At 35.7% G+C, this 12,029-nt stretch overlaps 1 protein-coding gene across 1 annotated transcript; it reads left to right on the top strand.

Moving 5' to 3' along the window:
* Nucleotides 1–4,680: 4,680 nt before the first annotated feature.
* Nucleotides 4,681–8,299, top strand: LOC128855182 (uncharacterized). The gene is made up of 3 exons (XM_054089886.1): nucleotides 4,681–4,789; nucleotides 7,610–7,842; nucleotides 7,995–8,299. The coding sequence occupies exons 2-3, from the start codon at nucleotides 7,661–7,663 to the stop codon at nucleotides 8,218–8,220; spliced, it is 408 nt and encodes a 135-aa protein (XP_053945861.1). The 5' UTR covers nucleotides 4,681–4,789; nucleotides 7,610–7,660; the 3' UTR covers nucleotides 8,221–8,299.
* Nucleotides 8,300–12,029: the final 3,730 nt, after the last annotated feature.

Genomic DNA, 12,029 nt, shown 5'->3' with positions numbered 1-12,029 from the left:
GCCCATAGTAACACCTATTAGCAAGAATGATTCTCCGTTTGATCTCCAGGCTGATATCGTTGTTGCTGTTAACGGCGGTGCCAAGATAAATAAATTCTGGCACAACTTCGAAAGTATAGTTGGTCGCAATAACGTGCGTTCCTACACGCCGTGTGTTCCGCGTTGTAGACAGCATATACTTCGTTTTACCCTCGTTCACCGCCAGACCCACTCGTGATGATTTCTTCTCGTTAGCAGAAAACGCAGCCGTGACATCTCGCTTCCAGCGGCCGATAATGTCAATGTTATCGGCGTACGCAAGGAGCTGGACACATTTGTAGAAAATAGTGCCATTACGATGCACACCTGCTCTTCGGAGCACCCTTTCCATCACGAAGTTGAAGAGGTTGCATGACAGTGAATCGCCTTGTCTGAAACCTCGAACGGTACTGAATGGCTCGGAGAGGTTATTTCCTACCTTGACGGAGCTGGTTGTGTTGCTCAACGTTATTCTGCAAAGCCGTATGAACTTCGCTGGTATACCGAACTCAGACATGGTGGCGGACAGGTAATCCCTTATCGGGCTATCGAACGCAGCTTTATAGTCGACAAAGAGATGATGGGTGTCGACTTGCTTTTCATGGGGCTTTTCCAGGATTTGGCGTAGTGTGAAAATCTGGTCGATGGTGGACTTACTACTTCTGAAGCCGCACTGATAAGGCCCGATCAGTGTGTTGGCAAACGGCTTAAGTCTTCCACATAGGACGGTGGAACGTCCAAATTATCGTCGATTGGCGGTATCGGGTCATCTTCTACTGAGTCGGAATTGTGTGCGTCATCGCCAGCAAGTAAATTGCAGAAGTGTTCCCTCCATATGCCCAGTGTGGACTGTGTATCCATAACCAGATTCCCGTTTTTATCTCTGCAGGCTGATGCTCCGGTCTTGAAACCTTGTGTCAGACGCTTGACTTGTTCATAGAATTTTCGAGCATCATTCCTGCCCCTGTACTCCTCTAGCAGCTCACGCTCACGCTTCTCCTGTAGAGTTCTTTTGTAAGCTGCGTTCTTCGCTGCAGTAGCTGCGCGACACTCTTCTTCGTACCATTGGTTTCGTTTAGGTGGGCGTTGGAACCCACCTCGCATAGAGCGGGATATATGTGCCCAAAGTCCGCCTGCGTCTGCGGACGAGCAACTCAGTCAAGAACACAATTCCCCTAAAATACCTCCGAATCGCGGATTGTAGATGGAGAGACCAGACGAAATGCAAAATTAGCAGAAAGTTATGGCCCACCTACAACCTCAAGCAATCGACGACATTGATAGAGATGAAACGACGGGACGCCTGCAGATTAACGGCAGTCATAACTGGCTTTGGTCTACCGGAGAACAAGCAGCCAAAATGGGCATCCCTCACAACACATACTGTCATAGTTGTAAGCAACCGGAGAAAAAGGAAACATTTCCTCTGTGAATACCTTGCCCCATGGAAGGACAGAATGTTAACCCTGGGCAAACCGCTGTTCGAAAGTCCCGAACAACTGTTTGGCTTAGATACCAACAACCTGATAAGGTTCCTGAACCGCACGGACTGGATATATAGTATTCATGCTGTAAATAACTGGTAAACAAGTTGGTAACGAGGATGTGGCAACAAACTGGTGCGGAAGAGCTAGTTGGATTCTGGATGAATCACCGTACGAACCAACCAGCCAACGAATGGACTCAGAGTCGCATCATCTAGGTGAGCGAGTCTTCGTCATCCAAGAGCTGCATATTCGCAGCGAATGTGCTTTTGTGACTGATGGCCCAACTCGCAAAAATGACAGACGCTTGTTTCTTCTAATTATAGGTCCCTGAGATGCCCATTGTATCGATATACCCATTGTATCGATATTTTGAAGTTCGAGCGAAAAACACCTTTACCAGTCCCATCATTGTAATTATGTAAACTCGAATACTTATTAATAATGTTTAATCAAATATTACACACGGAAAAAGGTTTAATAGAGGTTATTTTCAAAAATACGTTTGAAGAGGGCTGCCATCTGTTTGAAGAAACAGCACTTATATGATAAATGATAAACAACAATTTGGTTGTCAGAGGATTTTGAATAAATTTAATTTTGAATATATTTTTTTAAGCAGTGTTGCCAACTGTTCAAAAATTATATTCAATAATTGCAAATAAATAATGGGTGGTAAAAGAAATAAATTTAATAAAGCTATTTTAGAAAATATTTGAAGAGATGGTTGCCACTTGTTTGAAACGCTTAATTCAATTTAAAAACAAGTTGACTAAAATATTACCATATGGGTGTTAAACGAAAGAGGTATGAAAAATCGTTATTTCGAATATATTTTTAAATAGAGTTGTCACCTGGGTAGAGATCAAAAATTTACAAAATTAATAAAATCAATTTTTTTCATATTTTCCTAAACGATACGCTATTAGGGGTCAAACTTTGGATCTTCGAAAAATTAAAAACCTCATATTTTAAACATAATTTTGAACGATCTAAAAAAAAATTGATGTGGCTGTAAAGGTAATTGAACGCTCTGTCCTTTAATTCGCATAATTATACACTTTTTATATAAAAATTAAAAACAAAAAACTTTTAAAATAAAAACAAAAAACAATGTTTTATAAAAAATTAATTTTTAATGGATTTGCCGTGTGGTGTAATTATATAATTTTTCCCAAGTGTAAAGAGCACTTTACACAAATACGAGTATAAAGCATGGTAGAAAGTAATACACCTTGATTAGATGAAGCTACGGTTTTTTTAAGCGGGGCATATACATACGTCGCACAGCCGTTAAAAGGGTTAGAAGCAATAAACGCGAAGATGCTTTATACTAACTGATCCAAACATGATTTCGATACGCTTACTTTGTAATATAAAGTAAGATGAACCTCAAAAGCTTAATAGCCCGCCGCGAGGTACTTAAGATGAGATAAAAAAATGTACTTGGGTGAATAAAGACAAAGCATGTAAACCTTTATACAGTGAACCAGACGGTTATCTTATCAGCCACGAAGATGTCTATTATGTATCATACATACATATAATCAAAGCTTTTATGTTGCATGATATATACCACTACATATTGCACAATATATGTATGTATGTATATGTAAGTACAATGAGCGTCAAAAGTTAATTCCGAAAAGTTAAGATTCCGTCTTCAATATTCACTGTTAATATTTGCATCCCATTCATTATTACGAATTCTTTCAATACTAAATACATACCTTGAAAGAGGAGCTTACTGACCAAAATATCGGCTTATTTTGATCCACAAAATATCATTCTCAAAATTTCCGCGACATCGCAAAATTTCTAAAAATCATATTTTTCCAAAAAATTGCCGCTAGGATCGAAATAATTCAAAAAATCGTATTTCTAGCATACTTTTTCTTTTATGGAGTGCTAAACTATTTAATTTTCTTGGATCCTTTTTATAATTCCATAATAAATTCTATAAATTATCTAATTTAGGCCTTTTACAGCACAGACCTCAGAAATCGTCCTCTACTTTTACAGTGGGTATAGGTAGACTAATAATGTTAAGCTTTTCTTTGAAATATCTACAAAGAATGAGGTCCAGCGGCACCGAATCGCTTTGTTTTAATGGCTAATGTCCTGCTGAAAGGTCCTAACAAGTTCTTCAACTCCAGCAGCTGCAAAATATCTCGAGTCTATACTTTGTAGTAACCTCCTCCACTTAGTTTCACAACAGCATGAATTCTTTGTTCACTCTTACTTTGGATTTTTTGCCTTTATGTATGTATGTATGATGCTCTATTTCCCTACAAAAGCATTTCGAATGTTGGTTTCTATCTCGTCCATAGTGGTAGGCTTGTTAGCGTAGACTGTACACTTCACTTAAGCTCAGAGAAAACAATCAAGGCGCGTTTTGTCGTATGATCACAGTGGACAATTGATGAACACTCGCCTCGAGTCGTAAAATTTCTATTACACTACTTCGAGCGTTGCTTCTCTTACATGGCATGCAGCGCCGTCTTTTCGCTCCAGTGTTGGAAATTGTGCTTGCTGACAAAGCCGCTGGGCTAAAAATGGGCCTCATCCCAGAAAATTTACAACTGAGCCGGGACTTCGGTGATATGTTTTAGCAATTTCCCAATGTTCAGTGTGCGTGAAATGATCCATGATGAAGTGCGAAGCTTTGACAGCTGCTGAAGCACAAAATTTTTTTAAATTTTTCAGTGATATCTATAATTTTACACATAAAGAAGTTATGTAAATAAATCCATATGAAATTCGATAACCTTTTTTTGTACAACATTTGGGTTTAAAGATCATTACGCATTTTCGTTGGCCCTGACTTTTAGTTTGCTCACATAATCTGTCAAAAAAACAAACGAAGCTCCATTGTTTCAGACTCTCGGCGCGCATAGTATTTTATTTGTAGCAAAGCAAAGCAAGGAAATGAACGTAGGTATAAAAAAAGAGAGCGAATACTTAAATGATACCGTTGTTTTCAGAAATCAAAATGACATCAAAGTATTATACTTATGGGGCAACAGTAAAGTTTATTGTAGAATAAGCGATTAAATGAGAACAATAGCAAATATTATGTAGAAATTTTAAAAGAGAGAGAGATGTACATATGTATGTGCATTCCCATTTATTATAATTATATAATATTATATATATTCTTACTCTAACTTGTATGCGGAATAAAATGTTGGTTTGCTACACTCAGTTTAAGCAGAGTCGCTGGGAAGCGCACAACGAATCACACTAGAGTTGCTACCACAAACGCACGCACCTTTAAAATAAATAAAGTAAACAGATAGCGAAATTTGCAAAGTACATAAAAATAGGAGCCAAAGTCGTTAACAGATAATGCAGATAATAATAAGCGATATAATTTTCTAAAAAATAATGAAAGGAAGAATAAATGAAAGAAAATAGTAAATAATGAATAAAAATATTAAATATTAAAAAATTTTAAATAACTACAAATAAAAAAAATAAACTAAAAAGAATAACATTAAAAAATACGTGATAAAAAATAAAAAGAAATAATGAAGTAATGTGAAAGTGGTTTCAAAGTGCAGGTCGGTTCCAAACGAGGGCGAGTTTTTTAGTCCCCGGACATATTATTGCTGCGACGACAGCTTTGATTATGCATTAGGCATTATTCATCCGGAAACACAAAAAAAAAAAAAGGATTTTAAATGTTAAAGGATAATAAATGTTATATAGAGTTATAAATACTAAATACTAAATACTAAATACTAAATACTAAATACTAAACGCTAAATACTAAATACTAAATACTAAATACTAAATACTAAATACTAAATACTAAATACTAAATACTAAATACTAAATACTAAATACTAAATACTAAATACTAAATACTAAACACTAAATACTAAATACTAAACAATAAAAAGTTATTGCAATTCTAAGTCATTACTTTTAATAATTACTCTTTCCAATAAATAAATAAATGATAAAAAAATTAAAGATAATGGACAATATATATTAAATAGTAATTAATAAATGTTTTTGTTTATCGGATGAGGGGATTTGAAATGCCGAATGTATAAGCAATTGTATGTCGGGAGGCTAAAAAACTCCCCCTCGTTTGGAACCGTCTTCTACCATAACCGATTCCGCATTACTGCAGAGTGGCGTTCCATCTTCTTTTTTTATCCGGAGCATTCTTTCCGTGAAACCTCTTATGATTTTCAGTGGTTTAGTGGACCGACTGCATTATCCAGCGTTCGACGTTTTTGTTCCCAACGCATGCCTTAGAAAAATGTGTGTGTAATAAATATTAAAAAATAAATAATAAATACTAAAAAAATAATTAAACAATTTTTATAAAATTATAAATAAAAAAATTTGTAAAATAATAAAAAACTATGAATAAACAAATATAAATAATAAAAAAAATATAAAAATAAGAAATAAAAAATCATAAATGATAAAATATAAATAAATAATTAAGAAAAATAAATAAAAAATAATAAAAAAATACCAGTCTAACGGTTAGACGCGATAGAAGTGAAACCTTCCGTAAAACAAACTGAGAGAGAATGAGACGAAAGCAGCATTAGGAGCGGGATAATTATAGGTTCATTATAATATTGCTATAAAGTTCATATTTTATTTTCTTCATTTTATTATTATTCATCCTCAATGTTTTCAATTTCAACAAATGATACGAGTGGCTTATGATAGCTAAAATATGATACAAATGCTTTGGTTTCGATGTTGTCAACATATCTTTGAAATAGCGCGTCAACTGTTGTTTTTGATCGTGTTGTCGATTTAGTGCGATTGTTACACATTTTTAAATTGAATGTTGTATTGAGAAAGTCAATTGAAGGAGCCGCTGTGTCCAATGCAAAATTTACGTTAAAATCGCCACTTAAAATCATTGGAACTTTATCGTAATCTTTTCTAAGTATCCGCGATACTTCTGGTGTATACTTTATTTTTTCCTGGTGTATACTTTATTTTTTCTGTCGATATTCACGACACTTTTCTGCATTATTTTTCGGCATAATTGCGGTATATATTTAAAAATGAAAATATTTACGAATATAAAAATACGGGCACAATACAGCACACGGGGTTGCTATTATGAGCGTCGTAACGCGTATATTACACAGACGTACTAACATACACACAAACATTCGTAGGGCGCTTGGTCTAAGCAAGTATTAGGTAGTGTAGTATAGGTATACATAATGCCTTCTCGCTTACCGTGGCTCCGTAATACGCAGGCGCGCACACATACGTATATCAACATATAACGCTTCGTAGCCAAGAGTGTCGCTTTTTCGTTTCATCGAGTCTCAAATCACTCCCAACGATTCTAAAGAAGTTTTCACTTCAAAAATAAAATATAAATTATAAAAAAGATAAAATAAGAAATAGGAAATTCGAAATACGAAATACGAAAAAAAAATATTGTAATAATAAAGGATTATCGCAATTGTAAGTGATTTTTATTGCTACACTTCTTTTAAATAAATAAATATAAATAAAAAATTAAAGATAATGAATAAAGAGTATTAAATAATAATTAATAAAAATAAAATAAAAATAATAAAATATAATTAACTAAATACCCGCCGTAACTGAATGGGCTGGTGCGTGACTACCATTCGGAATTCAGGGAGAACGAAGGTTAAAATCTCGGTGAAACACCAAAATGAAAAAAAGTTTTTTCTAATAGGGGTCGCGCCTTGGGATGCAAAGGCAAACCTCCAAATGTGTTCTGCCATGAAAAAGTTCCTCATACAAAAAATATCCGCCATCTGGAATCGGCTTAAAACTGTAGGTCCCTCCATTTATCAAACAACAACAAGACCCACACCACAAATAAGAAGAGAAGCTCGGCCAAACACCCAAAAAGGGTGTAAGCGCCAATTATAGGAGTATATATTAAATAATTAAAAATTAAAATTGTTTAACAAAAAATTATAAATAACAAAAAAAATACAAAAATAAGAAATAAAGAATCATAGCTAATAAATAATAAAACATAAATAAATAATTAAAAACTTTGAATAAAAACTATTAATAAAAAATTGCAGATTATAAATAAAAAATAATAATAAATATTAACGAATAATTTTCAGGTAAGTGAAATAAATTTGAATGCGCAGTTGAATTTTCAAAACTCAAACAAAATGTCCTTACCGACCGAGAGTACCAACCTTTTGAGCAACGAGCACTTCAAATCGAATGGCTACAGCAACGGACACCTACTACAAATACAGCAGCCACAATCACAGCAGGGCTATTCGCATTGCATCGACGTTTTGGAGAAACCATTATATGACGGTTATGCGCTCATACATGCAGAGGATGAGTAAGTGTCGCTCTTCATATGTTAGCATTCAACTTTGTAAACAAATTTGCCCCTTTCAAATTTTCTCAAATCTCGCAGTGCATACATACCTACATATATGATAGATACATACATATAATTAATTTAATAATACATTTGTGTCGCACTTACAGCTTCTCTGCAGGGCTCTCTTTGGAAGAACTGTTACCTTTTGTTGACGATCCCTGGTGGCAGAAACTAAGGCGTACAATTTTCTGCACATTTTGTTTGGTGTTTTGGTTGATTTTGATCACCGCCTGCACGATGGCATATATGCAAATCGACAAACCCTGTATCACTACGATCGCTGTGACGCCAATTACAACTACACCTGCAGTTGGGGTATTTCAACGAAGTTAATTTACAAACTATGGAAACAAAGAATGTCCATTTAAAAACAAACAAAAAATTACTAATAAAACAATACAAATTATTACAATTAAGGCATTGTGAACAAGATGTGTGCATGTATGTATGTATATGCTCGGACTGCGCAGCTTCACCAGGAGTAATCGAAAATTGTGTGTGTGATGTGTGTGTGTGAGCTATATATATATTTATATAATTGGCGCTTACACCCTTTTTGGGTGTTTGGCCGAGCTCCTCCTCCGCTATTAGAAAAACCTTTTTCTTCAATTTCGGTGTTTCACGGAGATTCGAACCTACATTCTCTCCGAATTGCGAATGCTAGTCACTCACCAACCCATTCGGCTACGGGGGCCGCCGAGCTGTATGTGAGCAGCAATAGCACAATTCATTTAATACACTAAATTTCATATACATATGTACAATATTAGAAATATAAAATTTTATTTTGCTTTGAAAATATTTTACAATACTAACAGACACATTCCATTAAAGATGAAATTTTTTTTACTTAATTGACAACGTAGGCTATAATAATTTTTATAAATACGTTGGAACTTTGCTAGTTTTGACGTTTATGTTACATTACATTCTATGTATTATCCAGGGTGATCCATCAACGTTTGAAATTTTAACAGTCGATGTTTTTGACTTTGATAGCTAAAATAGGACACATGAGATGTAAGAAATTTAGTTTATTGTTAGACATTTACAAAATAGGACACTTAAAATTGACTATCGAAAATGGAATAAACAGTCGAAGCGCTGCTCTCAATTGGCCACTTACAAGCTGCGATTAGACTCCATTCGAGTATTTTTTTCTTTTTGGCGCCGTTAAGTATGGATGTTACGCCATGTGATATAATGTCCTGAAAAATTAGGTGGACTTAATGCGCTACTTAAAGTTAGCCGTGAAATTAAAAAAAATAAAATTAAAAAAATAAATAAAGGCTTGCCATTGCCTGCCAAAGGGCGACCACTATAGGAGAAAACTTTTTCTCAGCGGTCAACTGACTTGAGTCCTGTTTTTTTTTTTTTAGGTTGCCACATCTGTGAGTAATATTCCTACCAAAATTGTATCGCCAATGATTGACATTTGTAAAAGTTACGCCGCTTTAAGTAAACCTATTCACGTGTTACACTTTTAATATTGTAATAGATTTGAATTTGCAACGAGTTTGTATTAAATTTCGCGTCAAAAATGGATTCCATGGTGCGAAAACCTTAGAAATGTGAGAAACTGTTTCGGTAGTCATACTCGAAAAAAAACAGTCGTTTACGAGTGGAATAAACACTTCAGAAGAAATCGTGAGTCCATCGAGGATGACGTAGAAAGGAAGTAGTGGCAGGCCGTCAATATCAAAAACTTATTAAAAAGTGAAATGAAGTAAAAGAAAATTTGATGAATAATAGTAAATTAACCATCACAGAGCTTTACTTATGGGTCCGTTTGAGACATTATTAATGATTTATAATATTGATATCGCCAAAGACGGGTTTATGAATACAAGACCAAAAAAAAACACGTCGTTTTCAGTCAAAATAACGACGCTTACGGTGTTTATGAATTGTAACGGTATTGTACGCGTTTTCACAGCCGAAAGGAAGTAATGGAAAACTCGAAAATGGCTCTGAAATGTTTCGAGAGTTGGATTAAATGTTGGAATAATGGAGCATTGCAGCTGATGAGGAGTACTCTGAAGCCGATAAAATCACTTTTGAGAAATAAACTTGTATTTTGAATTTCCTGAATATATTCCGGGAACTTTTTGATCTAGGTATAACTAACTTCAACAAGCTATAACGCTCATTGCCTATGAGTTTGTTTGATTTCAAAAGTTAACAGCCGACCCATATTAAATTTTACTAAAACGTGCGCGACTCTGTGCCGAATTCCGTACCGTAACGATTTCACTTATTTTATAATAATTTTATGCAATAATTGCAATAATAAAAAAATACCTTACGACATTAAATAGGTCGGATACAATACATAGAAATCTCGATCGGGGTCAACGGGATTATCAGTAAAAATTAATTTTCACTGTATTACTTTGAAGTTCCGTTAAAGATAATAAAGGAATGCTTTCAGACATGCATACTCACGCATATATATACACATATGTATATGCTTATATCATATTCCATATTGCATTTGGAATGCAAGGGAATTTTTCCGTTCATATATACGTAGTAAAATAAAAAATATATTTGTACGTACATATGTATATATCTATAGGCACTAGCGAACACTGACCTCTACAGAAACTAGTCAAGGGAGACTAATCACAAACGCGATCCATTAATTAAATTTTCAGAAATGAAATAACAAACATAAGAGTGAGATCGACGTCCCATTAGCCGGCTGTGAAATAAAACAAGCCGTAGTGCCTGCCGACTGATTTTGAAGTGCTCTCTGCAGAATCCATAAGAAAGGTGACCCTCCAATCTGTGCCAATTAACGCGGGATGAGTCTTCTAAACATCACCTATACGGTTATAGCGAGTGTATTGTATAAAAGGCTGAAGCCCACCATCAACCAACTGATTGGTTCAGTGTGGTTATCAGTGTGGCTTTAGACCAGAAAAACCTACTGCCACTATGGACTCAGTAGGCAATTGTGTAGTAAAGTCCTCTCTCGACGAACAAAACTAACACTCTACAAGGCTCTCGTCATGCCCGCCCTATCGTATGGCGCAGAAGCTCTGACGATGACAACATACGATGAGGCGTCGCTTAGAGTGTTTGAGAGAAAGATTCTGCGGAAGATTTTTGGACCTTGGCACGTTGGTGACGGCGAGAATCGTAGGCGATGAAGCAATGAGCTGTATGATCGTTAAGGCTACATAGCGCGGCGAATAAAGATTTCTGCGGTTTCGTTGGCTGGGTTAAGTCGTTGGAATGCATACAAACTCTCCGCCTCTGAAAGTTTATGCGTTACCAGCTGGTGGTAGCAGAGGAAAAGGAAGGCCTCCTCAGCGTTGAAAAGATTAGGTAGAACAGGACTTGACTTCACTTGGTGTGTCCAATTGGCGCCGGTTAGTACGAAAAAGAAACGACTGGTGCGCTTTGTTAAATTCGGCCAAAATTGTGCCAATCAGGAAGAAGGAGAAAAAGTGCTATATTATAACCTGGTGATGCTTCGTAACCCTTTTATTTTTATATGAACGGATTCCGCCCTTATTTTCAGTTTGTTTCTGTTACATGAACATCAAAAATTATTCTTCTTTCTTTTGGAATAAACTTCACTCTCATGTTCTGTCAAAATTAACAAATACATAGTTCCGGCTCTATATAACGGGCGCTCACACCCTTATTGGATGTTTGTCCGAGCATCTCCTCTTATTTGGGGCGTGCGCTTGATATTGGTGCGTAAATTAGAGAGGCATACAATTTTAATCTGAGAGACGGTTTTTTATGAAGATCGTTTTTCATGACGAAAATACTATCGGAGGCTTGCCCCTATCAGCCAAGAAGCAGCCGCTGTTAGAAAACAATGTTTCTATCGTTTGGTGTTTCGTGCCGGAGCTTCGAGTCCGTGAACTACCGCTTTGGTACCTGGTTTTTAGCTCAAACTGGACTTAAATTTAAATGCACCATAAGCTGGTACTAAAACTAGTTTAAAGCATGGTGAAACAAATTTAGAAGGGGTGACGAATATCAGTCCGTTAACCAGCTCTCAGCGTATTTGTAAAAATCAGCTGATTGGCTGATGTCATCACAGCCTTCACTCATGTGAACAACGACTGATTGGATGAGTGTGTGAATACGTATGAAATGAGCGGGCGGAATTCTGCTGACGA

This window comes from Anastrepha ludens, chromosome 2 (assembly GCF_028408465.1).
Source record: "Anastrepha ludens isolate Willacy chromosome 2, idAnaLude1.1, whole genome shotgun sequence".
NCBI classification, from domain to species: domain Eukaryota; kingdom Metazoa; phylum Arthropoda; class Insecta; order Diptera; family Tephritidae; genus Anastrepha; species Anastrepha ludens.
Note: the sequence above shows the minus strand (reverse complement) of the source record. Positions and strands in the feature narration are given on the sequence as shown.

Bases quoted from the DNA above. Each gene is read 5' to 3' on its own strand.
- LOC128855182 (XM_054089886.1), top strand. From the start codon at position 7,661: ATGTCCTTACCGACCGAGAGTACCAACCTTTTGAGCAACGAGCACTTC. The intron at 7,843-7,994 runs GTAAGTGTCGCT...TCGCACTTACAG, and splicing joins CTCATACATGCAGAGGATGA to CTTCTCTGCAGGGCTCTCTT.